This window comes from Pteronotus mesoamericanus, unplaced genomic scaffold (genome assembly GCF_021234165.1).
Source record: "Pteronotus mesoamericanus isolate MK-2021 breed Mesoamerican mustached bat unplaced genomic scaffold, CSHL_Meso_final contig_20, whole genome shotgun sequence".
In the NCBI taxonomy this organism is placed as follows: domain Eukaryota; kingdom Metazoa; phylum Chordata; class Mammalia; order Chiroptera; family Mormoopidae; genus Pteronotus; species Pteronotus mesoamericanus.
In genome coordinates this window covers 24603068-24623902 of record NW_026555085.1, presented here as the reverse complement: position 1 = coordinate 24623902, position 20835 = coordinate 24603068, and the positions used below count along the sequence as shown (strand labels likewise).

The window sequence follows — 20835 nt, the reverse complement described above, 5'->3', positions numbered from 1 at the left end:
ACATGGATGCTCCACAGTTAGTGTAGTCATTTCCTTGTTGCTGAGTCACTTTCCATTTGAAAATACAACTTCAATGGCTCCCTAAGATTCTAAGGTATTGATGTTCTATTATTTATTTAAATGTTCCTTTTTTTTTCCTTTTGGAATTTAGGTTGCTTCTAATTTTTCTTTATTACAAACAAAACTCTGACAAACCACGTAGCACATACATACATCTTCATATGCATCTATAATCATGTCGATGTTATAAATTCCTGAAAGCGTAATAATAGGGTCAAACGTATAAATGATTTTAGACTCAATTAATATTGGTGAATTGCTCTCCAGAAAGATTCTTCCAACTTAAGCTCCTACTTGCTGTGTAAGAAGTTGGCCATTTCACTGCACCATCAATAAAAAGCACTAATCACTAACAATAGTCTTCACTACTTTGATAGGCTAAAATCTTAGCACTATTTAAATTGCAGTTACTTGATTATTGTGGAGTTAAATATTTTTTTAGGATTATTTGAAATTCTTCTACGAATTATTTATTAGACCACGGAACATTAGTACTTTTTCTATTTTAAAAGAACATAAATGGTTTTTATAAAGTGTTTATAAGAGTGGCTAGTACGTTATAGGCACAACATGTTAGCTATTATTATTAACTCCCTTATATATTGAGCATTTTAACCTTTTATTTCTCATAAGCTGTAGCTTTCTTAGAGTGTTTATCTTTTAAGATTTTTTTAAAGCACACACATTTTTAGTTTTTATTCTGGTTAAAGTAGCAGTTTTTTTAATGTGTTATTTATTTTATGCTTTAAAAGTCATTGATCATTCAGATCAGTTAAATATTCCCCTATATAGTTTGCATAGTTTAAACATCTGTTTATAAGTAAGCTCCCTATGAACATATTTTTCAGACTTTTAATGGAAAAATTTGAATACAAACATAGTAAACACCCATATACCCGTCTTCCTGTTATAACTTATGGCAATCTTTTTTCATTTATACGCCCATCCTCTTTCTCCCCACCCTCAAAATTACCGGAAGCAAATCACAGGCATTATCTCATAGTATCTGTAAATATTTCCATATGCATCTCTAAAAGGTAAGAAATTTAAAATATATAACTATAACACCATTGTCACAGCCAGAAATACTTAACAATAGCTCTTTAATGTCATTTTAAAGAGAACCTAGTAAATGTTCAAATTTCTCTCATTGTCTCATTTATTTTAAAGTTTGTTTGAATCAAGAATCAAATAAGGTCCACACATTACAATTGGTTGTTGTCTCTTTCATCTAAACTATATGTTTCCTCTCCCTAGTTTTCCTTACGGTTTATTAGTTGAAGAAACTGAGTCATTTGTTCAGCGAAGTTTCCCACAATCTGGGATTACAACCCCAAAGTGATTTTTTTTAATATTTTAATTTTTTCTGTGAAAGTCTCTTTTTTTCATAAGAGCTTTCCTAAGACCTAAGCAGGAGTTAACTACAAATGTACTGTCCTGTTTTAATGCTGCTGATTTTAAAATTTGTGAGCCATACTCTAGAGACATTTTCAGTATGCTGTTGTTTTTTTGTGTGTGATCTGCTGAGCCCCTCTATTGCATCCGAATGCTTTTCTTTTTTTTTCATTTTAAAATTAACTTTTTTTTTTGTTTGGTTTTCACTTAGTCATCCCAGTTTTCCCCTATTGCTCTTTCCTGCCCTGCCCACCCCCCACTCCCACAGTCAATCTTCACCCTGTAGTCCATGTCCGTGGGTCACTTATACATGTTCCTTGACTAGTCCCTTCCCCTTCTTTCCTCCGTTATCCCCCTCCTTCTTCCCCTCTGGTCACTCTCAGTTTGTTCTTTCTGTCCATGTCTCTGGTTCCATTTTGCTCTCTTGTTTGTTTTGTTCATTAGGTTCCACTTACAGGCGATAGAGTAATTTGCTGGATAGAGTAATCTTGGATGTAGGTCCTTGTCTTTCATGACTTCGAATACTTCTTGCCAGTCTCTGCTTGCCTGCAAGGTTTCTTTTGAGAAATCAGCTGGTAGTCTTATGGGAACTCCTTTGTAGGTAACTGTCTCCTTTTCTCTTGCTGCTTTTAAGATTCCCTATCTTTAATCTTGGGTAACTTAATTATGATGTGCCTTGGTGTGTGCTTCCTTGGGTCCAACTTCTTTGGTACTCTCTGAGCTTCCTGGATCTCCTGGAACTGTATTTCCTTGGCCAGATTGGGGAAGTTCTCCTTAATTATTTGTTCAAATAAGTTTTCAATTTCTTGTTCTTCCTCTTCTCCTTCTTGCACCCCTATAATTTGGATGTTGGATCGTTAAAAGTTGTCCCAGAGGCTCCTAAGCCTCTCCTCATTTCTTTGAATTCTTGTTCCTTCTTTCTGTTCTGGTTGAATGTTTATCTCTTCCTTTTGCTCCCAATCATTGATCTGAGTCGTGGTTTCCTCCCCTTTACTCTTGGTTCTCTCTATATTTTTCTTTATTTCACTTTGCATAGCTTTTGCTTTTTCCTCCACTTTTTGTGACCATACTCAACCAATTCAGTGAGCATCCAGATTACCAGTGTCTTGAACTGTGCCTCTGATAGGTTGGCTATCTGTTCATTGCTTAGTTCTATTTTTGGAGCTTTGGTCTATTCTTTCACTTGGGCCATATTTCTTTGTCTCAGTATGCCTGTTATATTGGAAGGGGCGGAGCCACAGATGTTTGCCAGGGCGGGGCAACCCAGGTTGCTGAGTTGTGACACTGTATGTTGGGGAGGGGTCAGAGAGGGAACAATGCTGCTTGCTCAGCTCTGCCCTCAGCTGGCTTTCAGTCACTTCCCTCCACTACCCACAAGGCCCTTCTAGTTCTGATTCCCTGGTGGGTGAGTTTGTATACATTCTAGGACCCTGCAGGTCTCTCCAATGGACTCTCCTTTGAGGCTGGGAGTTTCTCCTGCTGCTGCATTCACCACAGGTTTTTACAGTCAGAGGTTTTGCAGCTTTCTTTTCTTGCACTGGAAGCCTGGGTCGCATGGTCTGCCTCGCTCCCCTAGCTGTTTCTCAGGTTTATCCGCACACAAATGTGGGAGCACTTGGTCTACCAGCTGCCTCCTTGACCCTTTGGTCCTCCAGCTGCCACCTTGCCGCATGTCCTCTCCACCCTGGCTGCCTGTCTCTACCCCTCCTACTGGTCTGGATGAATGTTTCTTCTTTAACTCCTTAGTTGTCAGACTTCCATGCAGTTCGATTTTCTGACAGTTCTGGTTATTCTTTTGTTTTTAAATTTGTTGTTGTACTTCTTTTGGTTGTGCCAGGAGGTAAAGTGTATCTACCTATGCCTCCACCTTGGCTAGAAGATTACCCAAAGAAGTGTTTAACATATCCTTGTGTTCCCCGCATTAGTTATAAATTGGTAATTGGTTCTAAACACTTGATCGGATTTAAGTAGTGTTTTACTTCCATCAGGTGGCATTTAATTCATGGTTACCTTTTTTGTGATATTTGCAGTCACTGATGATCTCTGGTTAGATTCACTATGTCATAGCGGTTGCAAAATGACAGTATTCTAATTTTTTTTCTTCTTTGCTTATTAGCTAGAATTCTAAAAAGGGAAACTTCTTCTTTTCAACTATTTGTTTATGTGGAGGTTCATTTCATATAATAATGGTAGAATAAATGTTTGATTTTTTTGTCTGTATTTGCTAGCTTTCAAAATTACATCGGTTCTTTCATATGACCATCAAGCTTTTTCTTCTATGCAAACCACTATGAATCATGCATTTAAACATATGTGATATGTTTCTATCTTTTGTGGTTATCATTCTAACTGGTGCTCAAATTGCCCCAGTTTTGGCCAGTGGGAACCTCTCCTAGTTGACATGTTCACATAGTCTTTGCTAACTTCCTTGCTTTCAGGTATGAAAAGATGTTCATGTATAGTACTTCCTTTTCAAGCCTCCTGCCAAGGTTCATCTTGTACATCTCCTGTGCAAGACCTCAAATGGGCCATTTCTACAAAGAACCCTAACTCTTTTTAGTGGAAAATGGTATTAGAAGGTCATATCCAGGTGCTAGGAGGGTTTTTTGCTATTGGATTTTTGTTTGTAGGCCTATTTATTGAACAGTATTAGAACATATTTATTATTACTTTTTAAAGAAAAAACTCATCATGTGTTTAAATAGGTACTGCCCATTTATATTCCGGACATGGAGATTTCATTTACCTGTAGATATGTGTTTAGTATGCCATGTGGTATTAAATGAGAACCTAAGTTGAACCTGTCCCTTCCCCTACACACTGGGGTTGATTTGTTGAATAATTCATCCTTTTCCTGATTGACTTGCAGGACTTGCTACATAAATTACCAGGTCCAGTGTGAAATGAAAATGCAGGATTCCTTGTTGAAGGCTTCTTAAGAATTTTAATATGGTAACACCAGAGCCTGTGACCACTATGTGGGGCCTTCCTAAGAGCAGGGCCCTATGTAACTGCACAAGTGACAGCTGGCCCTGATGACTTGTGATAGCGAACACCACAGCAGCAAATACTTACATAGCATCTGCTATGGCCAGGCTCTGTTCTGAATGCTTTACATGTCACCTAGGTAATTTATTTTATTATTTCTATTTTTGAGGTGAGGAAACTGAGGCACAGAATGGCTAAACAACTTGCACAAGGTTACATGGCCAGGGGGTGGCAGAGTCAGGGTTTGTATCCAGGTGTTTTGGCCCCTCTGAGTCCATACTCTTTGCCTCCATGCTATAGTGCCTCAGGATAGTTGCTTTATCATGCATATGAAGTTCTGTGTGGGAGATATGTTTTCTGTTATTTCTTCATTGAGTTTTTAATTTTTCTTCATAGATCCCACACATTTCTTGTTAAATAATTAATAGATATTGTATAATTGTTTGCAATTAATATGAGATTTTTCTTTATTGGAGGAAAGTAACTGACCATTTTTTATCTATATATAAGGAAGTAACTGATTACAGATTTAAAAAAAAAAAAGGTGGCTACTGGATTTGGGCCACCTATTATGTAGTAGGCATTTATTATTTTTTAAATAAAATAAGGCTTGTAAGAAAAACAGTAGGCCTCTGCCCTATCACTAACACCCTGATTACCACTCCTAGAAGCCACTACTTCCAATCCATTTAACTGTTTCTTCTGGTACTTACCTTCATAATCTCAAATAATATACATATACAACTATTTATTGATATTTTTTCAGATTCATATATTTATTGACTTGCAGCTATGTAATATAACAATGTAGCTCCTTTCAATTCCTCCCCCAGCCATATAGAAACACACACACACACACACACACACACACACACACACACACACACACATATTACTCACTTGAAAACATAGGCACAATCTTCACCTTTCCCATCATCCAGTATAGTGGTTACATAGATGTTAGTGTAATAAATATTGCACTTACATTATTTTAGTGATATATTTTTCACAATTCCTTTCTTTTAAAACAAGATTATTTTCCCTAGAGTTAATAATAATGTCATTTTGTTTTAGTTTGCTTTTTTAAAAAATTGTTTCTCTTACTTACATAGCTCTAAACCTCCCACCAAAGGTGTAAAATTCCTTTTGGTATGTTTTGATACATTATGTCATGTATCAATTTCATATTTTTCTTGAAGATATCTCTCCAGGGACCTTCCATACTGCTCCACAATCTGGACTAGCTCCTTCTAGGCTACCTGTCATCCTGGAGCTTCCCTTCACTATCCTGGCTCCTTCTGGTCATTCTCCTGAACTGAACCACGTGTTTGCTGGGTACTATGTCTTCCTCTATTCACTCTCTCATTTTGGAGGAGTACATCCTCAATATCTTTTGAAAAAGAAAGCATGGGAAGTGTATATTGAGACGTTGTGTGAGAATATTGCTTTACCCTCACACTTGCTTGATAATGTCACTGGGTTCAGAAATCTAAGTTTAAATAATTTCCCTCAGAATTTTTAAGGCATTGCTTAATTGTCTTGGAGCTTCCGGTGTTGCTGGTGGAAAGTCCAATGCCATTCTGGTTCCAGACTCTTAACATGTGACATGCTTGTTGTCTCTGAAAGCTCTACAATCTTCCCTTTATTTCTGGTGTTCTGACATTTCACGTTCTTATGCTTTGGACAAGCCTTTTTGCTTTTTGTAGTATTTTTTTAAGTTAGAAATTTGTGTTCTTCAGTTCCAGAAATTTATTGTTCAACTTTAAAAATAACTTCTCCCTGTTGGGAACCATCCCACCTTGTTTCAGGGACTGTAGCCCTGCTGACAGGCAAGAGGGCCCCAGACTGGAGCTGAGCAAGGAGGCCTTGGGAAAATAGGGCACTGAGGAGACAAAACCTGTCCCCCTGGCAGGGATGCAGCCCCTGTCTCTTTCACATCACCCTTCCTGGTCCCAGAGAATGGCTGGTTAGTCAATGATGGGTAAGATCCCTCAATGGTAGGGGCAACCTAAGACAGGCACAGTCGTATCAGGGCCACCAGGGGAGGACTTGGGGGACACGGAGAAGGGGCAAAAGACCCTCACCCCTTGGCTTTGTCATGGCCAGAGTCCTCATTCTATCTGAAAGAAGTCTCCTCATCTCTTGGCTGCTTTGTTCCCCCAACCTGACTTAGGCTTGAAACAATGCTAGAGGCAGGTACAGCCTTAAACTGGATCAGGTGGCTCCCAGGGGCAATTAGGCCTGGAAAAGGAACGCATTAAATCCTATGAAACCTGCTTTGCTAAGAATGCCCTAGAGTTAATGAGTACTGGTGTTTGGGGTCTGGTTTATTCTCCCACATTTTAGGGCTGAATGGGCATCACTCTGTCTACCAGACCCTGACTCAGAAAGACTCTTTCAATCCCTTTACTGTTATCCTTAAACCATGTCTCTTTCCTTTAATCATTACTGTTTAACATTGATGAGCTTTATGCACATGCTACATATCCCTATACGAGCTAAACTCAATAAAAGCCCAAGGAGAAAGGTGCTTGGGGCTCTTCTCCTCTGAGAGATTAGCTAGCCTTTCCTCCCCAAGAAGATCTTGTGTTGGGCATTTTCATTTCATCTGCGACGCACACCGCGGGACAGAGCTCCCCCTTCATCTCCCTCTTCTCTTTTCTCTCTTTTAGGACCTCTTGTCTTTGGAGTTTCTACCTCCTGGACTAACTCACTATTTTTCTAAATCTTTTCTATTTTACTTTTCTTTGTCCCCTTGCTTAACTATCTACAATTTTTTTTAAACTTTAACTTCCAGACATTTTATTGAATTTCTAGGTTTCCCCTATCACCTTGTCTTTAATTTTCTCTTCTTAACTACCCTGTTCTTTTTTTCATGGAACTTTTTTCTGCTCCCTGCATTTTCTGTTTACTTTGACCTTATTTTTCTCTCTGTTTGTCCTTATCTTTGTGTTCCACGTTAGAGGATTTTGTCATATAATTACGCCCCTTCTCTCTGCTATGCTCAGTTTCCTTGAGTTCACAGCTCTGGTTCAACCACTCCTGAGAAAAAGCCTCTGTCTTCTCCTGTGGAAAAGAGGGGTAGCTCCAGGCTCCACAGGGAGAATGTGTAACTTTGTGGTCCAAAGTGTCTTTACATAGATCTTTCAAAGACTCCTCCAGTTTTCACACTCTCGGTACTACCATAATCCATTTCACAGGCACAGTTCCTAAACCTTCTGTGGTTGTGTTGAGTGATTTGGCTTATTTTTTTCTAATTTCTTGACCTCTATCTTCTCTCCTCCCCCATCACAGACATTGAATTTTCAGATTTCTCCAGACTTAGTCAGTCAGCATTCATTCACCTGCTTTTCGGCTTCTAAAATTTTATTGGCATCTTTTATCTGCTGTAGCCTTCTCTTGAGTTTTCTTGGTCCTTGCTGTGCTTTTATGTATTTTAAGTTTATTTTTGGTGGGGATTCAAGAAAGAAGAGAGATACACACATATTTAACTTTTCTTTTATATTTACATTACCTGGGAAAAATGTAATTAATTTTTGATTCTTTTAAAAAAATTTTTATTTTTATTTTTTTAGAGAGAGAGAAAGAGAAGGAGAGAAACATTGAGTGGTTGTCTCTCACAGGCCTCCAGCAGGGACCTGGCCTGCTTTTTGTTTGTGTGGCGACGCCCAATCCAATGAGCCACACCAGTCAGGGCAGATTTTTGATTCTTTACTGAAATCTCATTAGTTACAAAATTGAGTTTTTAGTTGATGCTTTGTTTTTCTTGGGTATACATTCATTCTCTATAAATAATGACAATTAAAAACCCTTCAATTCAGTAGGTATGCAACTATTTTCCTTTTATATGTTATTTTGCCAATCAGTTGTAGCCCACAAGATATGTTTCAAATGCTTAATACACACACACTTGCCATTCTGAACCTCAGAATATATTTGGTATTTTCTTAGTTATTACATTTAGAAGAGCGGAGAGACAGCCCTGATCCATAGTTCAAAGAATTAAGAACATTACTAAGTGAGAGATAAATAACCACTCTCTTTACTCTTCTCTCACAACCCTTTCTTGGATTATCCATGAAATTTCAACTTTGTGGTATCTTCCTAGTTCCCAACTGTAGCTCCACAAGGCGGTCTACTATGGCCATGGTATTTAAAATTGTAAAACACTCTCTCTCTCTCATATCCCAATTCTTCTTTCCTTCCTCTTTTTTTATAGCACTTATCACTAGCTAACATTTTATGTAATTTATTTATTATTTTTTCAGATTTTTGACTGTTCTACTCCACTAGAATGTAAACTCAGTAAGAATAAGAATCTTGGTTTTTGTTCACTGGATTCTCCTAGGTACTTAGAACAGTGCCTGATATATAAAACTTTATAATATTTATAGAATGAATGCATGCATGAATAGTGCAGCAGCAATCGGCAGTTCCTCACTTTACTTTTGTCTGAAATCCAGCCAATAGAAAACTTTACTATCTAGTTTCTAGGGATACATTCTAGCGTGTGTGTATAAAGAGGGCAGATAATATTAAATATGTAATAGATTATATAGAGTTGTAAGTGCCAGAGAAGAAACAAAGCAGGGATGGGGCTATAAAACATTGAGGGGAAAGAGGTTGAAATTTTAGATGGAGGGAGGAGGTCAGGGAAAAGATGAATTTAGAGTGAAGATCTGAAGTAAATGCGAGTACAAACTATGTGGATATCTGGGGGAACAACATTCCACACCAAGGGAATGGCCATTACAAAGACACTGAAGTAAAATCATGTCTAGTGTCTTCAAGGAAAAGCAAGCATGGCTGGACTGCAGAGAAAAGGGGAGAGAGTGGCAGAAAATAAGGCCAAAGAGATAAGTGGAAAGGAGGTGGCCAGATAATTCAAGGTTTCGAAGATCTTAAAAATAACTTCTGTCTTTATGCTGAGTGAGGTGAAAATGCACTGAAGGGGTTTAAAGAGAAGAGTGACATGAACTGACTGCTGTTTAATAGGATCATTCTTGCTATTCTGTTCAGAACAGATTACAGAGGAGCAAGAGCACAGGTAGCGATACCAGGTAGGAAGCTACCATAATAACCTAGAGATAATGGTGGTTTAGACCAGAGGGGCAGTAGTCAGGGTGGCCAAAAGGATTGTATTCCAGAAATGTTTTGAATGTGAAGGCCAATAGGATTCACTACTAGACTGAGTGTAAGGTATAAAAGAAATAGAAATACAAAATAGCATCATGGTTTTTGGCTTGAGAAACTGGATTAATATAATTAGCATCAAATAAGATGAAGAATGAGAGAAACAAGTTGAGGGAGAAGGATAGGAATGCGATTTGGGACATGTAAGTTTGGGATGACTCTAAGTCATGTCAAGGATGCAGTTAGACAATGAGCCTAAAGTTAAAGGGAGAAGTCCAGGCTGGAGAGATAAAGCTGAGAATCGCAGCTTATTGATGGATTTTAACACCACATGATTGGATAGGATCATCTATGGAGTGAACACGATAAAAAGAGAAAAAAAGGGGTCTTGGGCATCATCAAATATTTGGAGGATAAGATGATAAAAGGAAACAGTGGAATAGACTGAGATGGAAAGAGCAGCAGTATAGAAAGAAAACTGATGAATGTAGTGTCCTAGGAACCAAGTAAAGAAACATTTTCAAGAAAGGAGAGGTGGCCAAATGTATCAAAAGCTGGTAACAGAGCACCTAAGATGACCATTGAGAAATGACCTTTGGGTTTAGCAGTAAGGAATGCTGTGAGTTTAATCGTGTCCCACCCAAAAGATGTGTTGGAGTCCCAACCCAAGTACCTTAGATCATAACCTTATTTGGTGATAGAGTCTTTACAGATGTAATCAAGTTGAAATGAGGTCATTAGAGTGGGTCCTAGTCCAATATGACTGATGTCCTTAGAAAAAGGGGTGAGTTTGTGCACAGAGAGACAAGCGCACAGGGACAATATCATGTGAAGATTGGCGTTATGCTGCCTCAGGTCACAGAATGACCAGAAGCTGGGAGAGAGGCCTGAATAGATTCTTCTGCAGTGCCTCCTGAGGGAGCATAGCCCTGCTGATATCTTGATTTGAAATCCTGGCCCCCAAAACTGAGAGAAAAATAAAGACATTTCTATTGTTTAAGCTGCCCAGTGTGTAGTGCTTTGTCACTGCAGCCATAGCAAACTAATGCATGGAGGTTCTTGGTCCTCATAAGAAAATAAATTACAATGGAACGATAAGGACCTAATTAAAGTGGGACCCAGAGAGAATAAAAGGGGAAAATTGAACTCAATGTGTAGAATCAAGTCATTTAAGGGGTTTTAAGGGAAGGAGAGAAATAGGGTGGAAGGCAGAGAAGCAAATGGCCTGACAGAAGGTTTTTCTTTTTTATGGTAGAAATAATAGTATGTCTGAGGATGATGAGAATTATTCACTAGAGAAGGAAAACTGACCATGCAGGAGAGAGTGGGGAGCAATTCTGGAGCTCCATCCTTGATTAGGTGAAAGAGGACGGGATCTGACGCAGGATGGAGATGCTGCCTTCGGCTGGATGAGAGAGTAAGTCATTCGTGAGAGGCAGGAGAGACAGGGGGGCATACAGGCCCAGGTGCAGAGACATGACCGTCTCTTCCTATCTTCCCTGTTCTCAGTGAAGGAGGAAGCCAAGTCATCAAGTGAGAGTGAGAACAGGGAGGAGATGTGCGAAGGGGTAGGTGCAGGGAAAATGGAATGGCAACCTGGGAGTATGGGAGAGAGAAGAAACTGGTCATAGTAAGTGAATCTTTTCACAGACTCAATTATTGAAACTGATTAGCTACTCTTTGATTTGAATTTTCTCATCTATATTTATAACAGAAATTGGTCTGTAATTTTTTGGGTGGTGTTTATTTATCAAGTTCTAGTGTCAGTAAAAGCAGAGACAATAATAATAACTACCATTACTGAACACCTATCACGCACCGTACACTGGGGATTTCTTTCACTTATCTCATAACAACAAGGAAAAGATATTTTGCCCCTCATTTTACAGATGAGAACATTGAAGTTGGGTCTGAGGGCATGTAAAGTGACATGGTCAAAGCTGTATAGTCAGTAAGCAGAGTCGGGGTTCAAAGCAAGATCTGTAACTCCAAAATCAATTCTTTTAACCCGCAATTCATATTAACTTTATGTTTATAAAGCTTTTCTATCTTACTCTAAGTTTTGGAATAAATGAACAGATTATATAAACATGAGAAGTATCTATTTTTTAAAAAGATTTTATTTATTTATTTTTAGAGAGATGGGAAGAGAAGGAGAAAGAGAGGGAGAGAAACACTGCCTCTCGCACATCCCCAACTGGGGAGCTGACCTTCAACCCAGGCATATGTCCTGACCAGGAATTGAACCAGTGACCTTTCAGTTCACAGGCCAGTGCTCAATCCACTGAGCCACACCATTCAGGGCTGAGTGTTCTTTTTTTTTTTTTTTTTTAATTTTAAATCACAAAATCCTCAGCAGGGAAAGCCATCTGTTATAACAATGCAGTATTTCAAGTTGAAAAAGTAAAGAGATAATGGCTTGTTATAAACATCATATAACCATTCACATATGGCTGTTTCTACTTAAAACTATAAAGCCTTCAATTTAATAAATATTCTGAGGAAAGCATGCGACCATTACTCTGTAACTCTCACTCATCACCACTTTCTGTCTCATCTCTACCTCTAAAAATATCAGAGAACTGGCTTATTTCCAGCGCCAGCACCCTAGGCTAGGCTGCCCTTATGTTAGTCTAGATACCACGACACAGTGCAAGTTCCTCCCCACTTTCTTTCTTCTGTCAGTTGTATTCATTTTGTACACAGTAGCCAGAGGGCTTTATTTCAAAATGTCCTGTCTGTTTACTGTTTACAACAGAATGCTGCCCAACATAGGATACAACTGCCAAATATCCAGCTGTATAAAATAGTGCATGGTGCTTAACTACAAATGGAAAACATAATTTTTGAAAAATAAACACTTACATACAATAGAGGATCCTTCCGAAAGGCATTATGCCAAGTGGTTTTTAATTTGCTTATGCTGATCTTTCTCCTTTATAAATCTTCAATAAAAGTGATTATTTTCCCAAACCACTCCTGCCAACTCCAAAGCTACCATTTAATATATTGACCCTTTAATTCTAGTAGTTCTATAATGCACCAATTTTCAACCGATGTGCAACTGACACACTGGCATGCTACAAGAATTTTTAACACATGTAATACCTGACTATTTAGTCAGGGACACTGGCCTCTTTTCCCTTAGATTGTCAAATAAAAAAAAATGACAACAGCCAACACAACAATAGCCATTGGTGTGAATGAATCAAAATTATACCTACCTTTTTTGTCAGATCAGCAAAAAATATATTTTTTAGTGGGCTGCAGAATTTTAGTGATTAATTTATGTGTAGCATGAGATGAAAAAAGGTTGAAAATTGCTGCTATAATGGGTTAGAACAGGCCCCATTTTCTAGTGTTTTCCTTAACAAAGGGGATTGAAATAAGTACATCATCAACACTTTAACATATTTGTTTGCTTTACTGATCTTTTCTCTCCAGAGCCTACCAGTGAGTGGTGAATATATTAAATGCTCAATAAATGTCTGTTGAACATTGTTAAGTGAACAGAATATTTAGTATTTTATAGGAATAGTTAAAAACTTTCTAAGCAATAAGCTATCAGCTTTAATAAGTGCTTCCATATTAAATTATACAATCATGGATTTTCTTAAAATGTGATTTTATTTCCCTCTAAGGTCTTGATTTTCTTTTTCATTCTTGGCAGCTGATTTGTAATACTTTCCTTTTCATGTAAAGATGTCATTTTTCTCAAAGTTTACCTTGAAGCATGACCAATGACTGTCTAAGTCGACTGTTTTCTTTCCGGGTGTTTGTTAGTTTTTGTTTCAGGTTTTTGATTTTCATGCACAATTCCTCCTTTGACAATTCTTCTAAAGGCTCTTCATCTTCACTGGAACTCTCACCAGGCAGAAAGGCATTTCCCGAAAATGGGTCCCTCTAAAATACAACGCAGGTTTAATAAAGGAGGTTTCAAAGTGACTTTAATGACTCATCCCACACCCCGCACGCTGAAGAGACCTACAAATTCCTGCTCTCCCAGGCACTTCCTGTCGAAGAGAGGAGCTGGGCTCTAACTAATAATCTAGCCTCCGCTCTGTCTTCCACTGTCCAGGGAACTCAGAAGAAGGGACGAACATCAAAGTTTTACGCCCATATTTCTTGAAGATCAGAAATCAGGATTCTGACTTTTTGCCTACTTTCAGTGAGAAATACAAAGTAGAAATACAGTGTAACAGTAGAATTGATAAGCTTCTGCCATTTAGATCTTTGTAACTCATCCCCATCCTCCATTTCTCCCCTATATCTCATTTACAGCCTCTCTGTTGCCATGAGGACAATTTGGGGGTTTGCTGCATCAGAAATAGGAGAGATAAGATTCACTTAGAAAAAAAGCATTCATGTTTACCTTTTAGTTTTAAAATAGTTCTTGAGGTCAATAGCAAGACAATAGTCTGAAAACATAAGCAACTGAGTTGTAAAACTCAGGCTGTGTTGAGACAGAGAAAATTTCCGCAAATTACCAAGCTGTCATATATATCCAAACCAGAAAAAGTGGAGCACAGAGTGGAACTGATATAGATCCAAACCTAAAAGCTGGGAGTATAAAGTTTTTTAAAATATGCTTTATTGTACAAGAGATAAAGGTATGACATAAAGAAAGTCCCTGTCACACAGGAAGGGAAAAGACATCCCAGTGCCAGGAAGAGGGGCCTAGGGAACGAAGAACTGGAAAGGCAGGAGATCAGATGCGCTTGCCTTTGATCTTACTGCCACTGCTCTCTGGGGAGGAGGAAGACAGATTATAGGGGTAGTGACGTATGATGTAAACAGACAGATAAATAAGGGGCAATTCTAGAGCAGCAGCGCTGGCTCCTTGCTTCTCAGTCCATTAGAATCTCCCAAAGAGGTTTCATGTTCCCCATCACATCAGGGCAATGCGGCGCCTCTCTGGGCAGTAGATTAAGTATGGCCAAAACTGGTGTCTGGACAGAGAGACCTGGGACAGCTTCCAGACTTCCCAGAGCTCATACAGAGCATCTAGAGAATCCAAGTGGTCCATGTCCTGGTCAGGAAATAGGGAACTGCTGGGGGAACTGGTGAAAGAGAAATAGTTTAGTATGTAGACAGAGAGGCCACAGGGTGCCAGAACCTTATAGAACATGGCAGCGGGTGCCAGGATGACAAACTTTAGTAGCAGATGCCAAGAGAACCCCGAAAGGGCCTAGAAGTCCTGCCTGTAACTCAATAGTGACAGCCCTGGGCACCTAGGAACCGGGCAGGAAATTTAGAACCTTGGAGGAAAACCAGCTATCCCTCCCCAGATGCTGGGGTGGGTAAGATTTCTGAAGACTTGCTCAGATCACTGCCCAGGAGAAAAAAGTAGAAAGTGGGGGACAGTAAGAATCTAGGATCCATAGAGGCTTAAATCCTGAAGTGACTGAAATTATATTAATGGTTCAAAGGAACTTTGAAAAACGAGCACATTCTATCATTCATTGTGAATGGACAAGTTTAAGCTTTTCTTTCTTTTCTTTCTTATCAAGCAGGGATGGGGAACTGAAAGCCAGATAAGATCAATTTTAGGAAATACAATTACATTTTTGTATGATTTGTAATGTATGCATTTTACCTCACTCCTTATTTTATAAGTATATAAACAAATGTATCTGTATATTACATATATTTATGTAGGTGACATATATTATGCAAGATCTGTCTGGAAAAAGTCAAGCCATTGTTAATACAATGAGAATGGTTTGTGCAACATCGATGTAACCTGGCAGCCAAGGAGAGTGAACTGGAATGCACGTATGTGAACAATGACAACTACACAGTACTGGTCAGTGGGGGTGGGGGACGTCATTGGATGAGCATGTGCCCTGTGTGGCCGTCACATTCAAAATGACTGAGCAAGTAGAGCAACAAATCTACGTCCAATTTTGCGTTAAGCTCAAGCTATTCCTCCGTGGAAACTATTTAGATGATTCAGAAGGCCACAGCTACGGGCAACTGCTGATTGGCAGCTTGATCATGACAATGTGCCTGTTCATGCATCAGACCTCATGCAGAGTTTTTTGGTGAAACATCAAATCACCCAGGTGACTCAGCCACTCTACATCCCAGATTTGGTGCCCAGCGACTTCTGGCTTTTCCCAAAACTAAAATCACCTTTGAAAAGGAAGACATTTCAGACTATTGATGAGATTCAGTAAAATGTGACAGGGCAGCTGATGGGGACTGGGAGAACTGTGTGAGGTCCCAAGGTGCCTACTCTGAAGGGGACTGAGGCATTATTGTCATGTGAACAATGTTTCTTGTATCTTGTATCTCCTTCAGTTAATGTCTCTATTTTTCATGTTACATGGCTTGATACCTTCTAGACAGGCCTCACTGTATATATAAAATAGTAATGAAAATTACTATTATCATATATGGGCAAGTAGCTCATGTCCTGACTCTAGATATATAAATCCTGAAGAAAAAATAAGAAAGGATTTGATCAAAAAGACATAAAAGATTTTTTTAAACTTAATGATGTCTATTGAGGCCATACTTCTATAGAGAGTACATTAAATCCTCACCTAACACTGTCAGTGGGTTCTGCAACTTTAGGTGAAATAATATACAACAAAACCAATTTTACCATAGGCTAATTGAAAAAAACAAGAGTTAAGTTCCTATGGCTTCTCATCAGTGTTATAGTGAAACCTGCTGTAAGTTAAAAAAAATTAGAATGTATAATCTAGTTCTTGCCACTTTTAGCAGGTACCTACAAGAAAGAAATAAAAAATCAAGCAAAAGCTAATCCACTGTCAAGCAACAATGGAAGACATAAAGTTAATAGACAAATTATCAGATCAGGAGAATGTATTTGTGAAATCTAAAACCACAAGATATTTACTAATTTCTATAATAGAGGTTTGTGTAAATTAGTAAGAACAGAATAGGAAACCCACTAGACTAGGTTAAGAAATATAACAAAAAATAATAAGAACCCAGCAGAAAAAATGGACAGGGCAGAGACTGCTAGCTATCTCCAAATATTGCTCTCCCATACCACAGTAATAGGTTTTTAGCTGGCCAAATAGCTGTCAGCTAAAGATGACATTTCCCAGACTCCCATGTAGCTCAGTGCAGCTTTGTGACTAGGTTTCTGTGATAAAATACGAGTAGAAGCAATGTGTCCCACATTACTACCAGCATTTACTTTTTGCTGGTAGTAAGCAATTGCTACCAGTAAGCAATTACTACCACATCATGACCTTACAAGGAATGAGCATGTCTCCTGTCTGTATTCTCTTGTTTCTCATGTTGGTATTGAGAAAGCCATGACTGTGGGAGCTGTAGTGGTCACCTTAGACCCAGAGATAGAGGCAGTGTGTTGAGAAATGTAGATCCACAGGATTAGACGGATCCATCCTCAACATCGTGGAGCTGCCACACCAACCTTGGGCTGCACTTGCTGTTATGTGAAAGGGAAATAAACTCCCATCTTGTATAAGCCACTGTTACATTTGGGTCTTTGTTACAGCCTTTGCGACATATGTAGTAACTAATCCAGATTTGGATATCTAGCAGCAGGATACCCCAAACCTGAGAAGTCATCTTGTGGGCAAAAAGAACACAAGTATAACATGCTGGAAAGCTGTTGACTCTTGTTAGACCTTGGTGACATATTTGGTAAAACTGTCACCTGGAATACCTTGGAAGGCTTACTGAGTCTGGAAAAAGAATGTTGGTGTGTGTCAGCGACTTCTTGTCGGTGCTGGCCAGTTTGCAGAGATGAAAGGTCTCCTCCTTCCATCTGCATTTATGCAGCCTGCCACCTAAATTGACTGAGAGGCTCGTAATGTTAAATCTTCAAGGCTTGGAAAATCCAATTACCTCTACATTTAAATAGCCAGAGTTAAGACTGTGACCTCAAGGCTTTCTTCAGACCCTCTCTTTAAGTTCTCTACTAGACACTGAGATCATTTCCAGTGGGAAGCATCAGGTTCAGGTGTTACCTTCTAGCCTTTTGTTTCACCTGTTCTTTAGGTAACCACCGTAAGTTGGAGAGAAAAGAGGCTGAGCACCGATACCATAATAAAAGAGGAGAGTTTTCCGGTTTATTTTTGACCAAATAAGGTCTGTGGCTGTAGTTACTTGCAGTGGATCCAAAGTGAAAAAAATAGTTTGGAAAGCTATTAAGTTTTTTTTTTTAAAGGTTTTACTTATTTATTTTTAGAGAGGGGAAAGGGAGGGAGAAAGAGAGGGAGAGAAACATTGATGTGAGAGAGGAATATCCATCCGTTGTCTTTCCTATGTGCCCCATCTGGGGACCAAACCCGCAACCCAGGCATGTGCCCTGACCCGGAATTGAACTGGTGACACTTTGTAGGACAATGCCCAACCAGCTGAGCTATCTATGTATGGTCAGTGTGCTATTAAGTTTTTGAGAGAAACAAATTGCTGAAGAAATCACAATACAAGCCTGCAAGAGCACGTGACTATTTTACCCCTAAAGGAACCATGGGGCCCCCGAACCTGCACCAGCTGATTGAGACAAGATAACATTTTTCCAATCAACTGCCAAAAATATGAAAGATGGATGTAAATGCAAAGTGTTGGTAGGGAAGTACAAATATGTACTGCTGCTGGGCATTGCAGCCCGATGTAGACATGTTGGAAAGCAATATTATGGTATCTAGTCAAATGAACTAGAAATAAACATATAACTTACAAGCCATAAATCATCCTTCTATGTATTTAGTCCAGAGAAATTCTCATCCTGTCTCTTAAAAAGACATGTGTGAGGATATTTAATTTGTCAGTGTTCATAGAAGCAAAATGCTGAGGGCAATCTAAGTGTTCCTCACGGGGGGAAAGGATAAGTAAATATAGTGCTATGTAGTAGTTAGACATAATGGATCAGATATGTAATAGTAATATAGATAGATGCAAAAAACAGTGCTGATTGAAAAATCACAAAGAGATCGAGGTGTGTAATAACAACACACTATTAAATGAGATACCAAATGATGTATCCTTAAGATTGTACAATGAAATGTGATTTGTAAAGAAAAAAAAAGACTGGAAACAAGCCATATCTATCATAGGGTACTGGTTAAATGAGGAATGGTAAGAATGGTATATACACACAGTGGAATAATATGGAGATGTAAAAAAAGAATTCTTTATGTACTAGTGGAAAGATCTTCAAAATATATTAACAAAGTACAAAGTAGCAGGTCTGGTAAGTTACTTTTTTGTACAAAAGAGGAGATAGAAAATCTATACTTATATATGCTTTATTTGAACAAAGAAACACCAAAAGGATAAACAAGAAAGCAATAAATGTGGTTATCTGTAGTAGGGAGACTGGGAAGGGAAGCAGACTTTCCCCTGTTTACCTTGGAATATGTATGTTATATAAATCTTTTAAATTTTTTATTACTCAAAATGCTTCATTTTTAATTTAGCATCTGATTCTGTGCTTGTGCCTTCAATAAAAAAAAGCCCACTTGATCCTGTCACAGACACATTTCACACACATGGGCCCCCCATAGGCACTGCTGACGTACTTTTTCATTTTAGACAACCTCCTAAGAACTTTAGGTCTCACAGCACAAGCTCTTCCCTTATAATTTGTGCCTGCGCACACTCCAGCTGTGGATTTTGGTGCTTCCCAACCTTTTTGGTATAAAGGTAAATAATTCTATTATCGGGGTTCAAGACAGCCTAGTTTTGTTAGAAGTTGTAGTATAGGACACAGCCCAAGATGGTACGTCAAATACTGGACCATTCTGAATACCTCCAGACCCATCCATGAAAGACTAAAAGAATTTTAAACCATGATAATGTATAGTATATAATTTAAAAATTAAGCACTACATATATTACAGAGACATACGCAAATATATGTATTACAAGGACAAAAAGATACAGAATAAACACATTGAGAGGTTGTTTAAGGCGTTGGAGGAGAATGGAAGAATTCAGCTCAAAAAGGAATCAATGAATAAATAAAAACAGGACAGATTCCCTGACCAAACCAGTGATGAAGATGGGCTACAGGATGTCGTGAAAAAAAAAGAGGAAAAGAAGGAGGAGGGGGGGGAGGGGGAGGGGGAAGGGGGAAGGGGAAGAAGAAGAAGAAGAAGAGGAGGAGGAAGAGAAGAAAGAAAGAAAGAAAGAAAGAGAGAGAAGAAAGAAAGAAAGAAAGAAAGAAAGAGAAAACAGTAAATGTTAAAGAAGAGGCATTTCAATTTCTCCAGTGTATTTTCAAAGGAAAAAATATTTTCTGACCTTTAATTTTGCAGAATTTCAAGGAAAGTTTCAACAATGGCAAATTGGTCATTCTTAAATAGAAGCAGGTAAAAAAAAAACATCTTTTGAGTATGTTTCTAATTCAACTTGTTTAACATTAAAAAGAGGATGTGCAATTTTATTTCCTGGTTGAATAACAAAATTCAAAAAAAGAATAAATTAATAGAACAAGGGAGATTACTAATAAATTATGAGAGGAATTATGTAATTGTTGTAGAGCTAGATACTAAAATTATTTCAAAGTAACAGAACACCAACCTGTCCTTTATCCATGTCACTGTTTGCATTCTCTGAATCCATTGTCTCTGTCCGTTTCCTCTTTCCTTTTCTAAGAGCTTGGGTATTGGTAACTTCATCTCTTTGCAAGATCGTCTGCATTTTATCAATTAGTTACCAAAGGTTTTCTGAAATTGTAGGAGGGAATGCCCATGTAGATGATGCTATTCCAGATGTAGCTCAAAAGTTAATGTTCTTCCTTAAAAACAAAAACAAAGAAAATGATACATAGTGTAATTACAACTGTATGTTTCATAATGGCACTAGCCACTGAAGTTAACTACTTATACAAGATGTTTCCTAACATTCTTTTCCCCACTGATCAATTTAGTACACATTTTGATTTGATTCAGATCTTTCAAACTCATCATCATCATCATCATGATGTCATGTTTTCATGGTGTAATATGCAGTGAGTTGTCACTTATAAAAATCAAATAGTTTAACATTTTTCATATTTACAAGTTTTTTCTTGTCAATCAGTTATGAGGAGTCTAAAACACAAAGTAGAAATGTTATAAATTGATGCAAAAATATTACAGAGGACTGAAGTTATATATCTTTAGGAGAAAGACATTAATAATAGCAGATCTCATTAGGACCAAAATATTCTGAGGCAGATCAATAGGATTAGAAGTTTGTTTTTTTCCCTGAAAACTGTAAAGTTTTGAGATGGGAAGTTTTCCTTGGTATAAACTTAAGAATTGT

The 20835-nt window shown here is 38.2% G+C and overlaps 1 protein-coding gene across 2 annotated transcripts in view; it reads right to left on the bottom strand.

Moving 5' to 3' along the window:
• Positions 1-20835, bottom strand: part of BEND6 (BEN domain containing 6) — a 57768-nt gene that overhangs the window by 15688 nt on the left and 21245 nt on the right. For both annotated transcript variants that reach the window (XM_054569527.1, XM_054569528.1), the window contains exons 2-3: positions 20110-20326; positions 13302-13479 (exon numbers count right to left, since the gene is read on the bottom strand). In XM_054569527.1, coding sequence (XP_054425502.1) covers positions 13302-13479; positions 20110-20229 — 298 coding nt within the window. In that variant the 5' untranslated portion in view covers positions 20230-20326. The remainder of the gene's footprint in view (positions 1-13301; positions 13480-20109; positions 20327-20835) is intronic.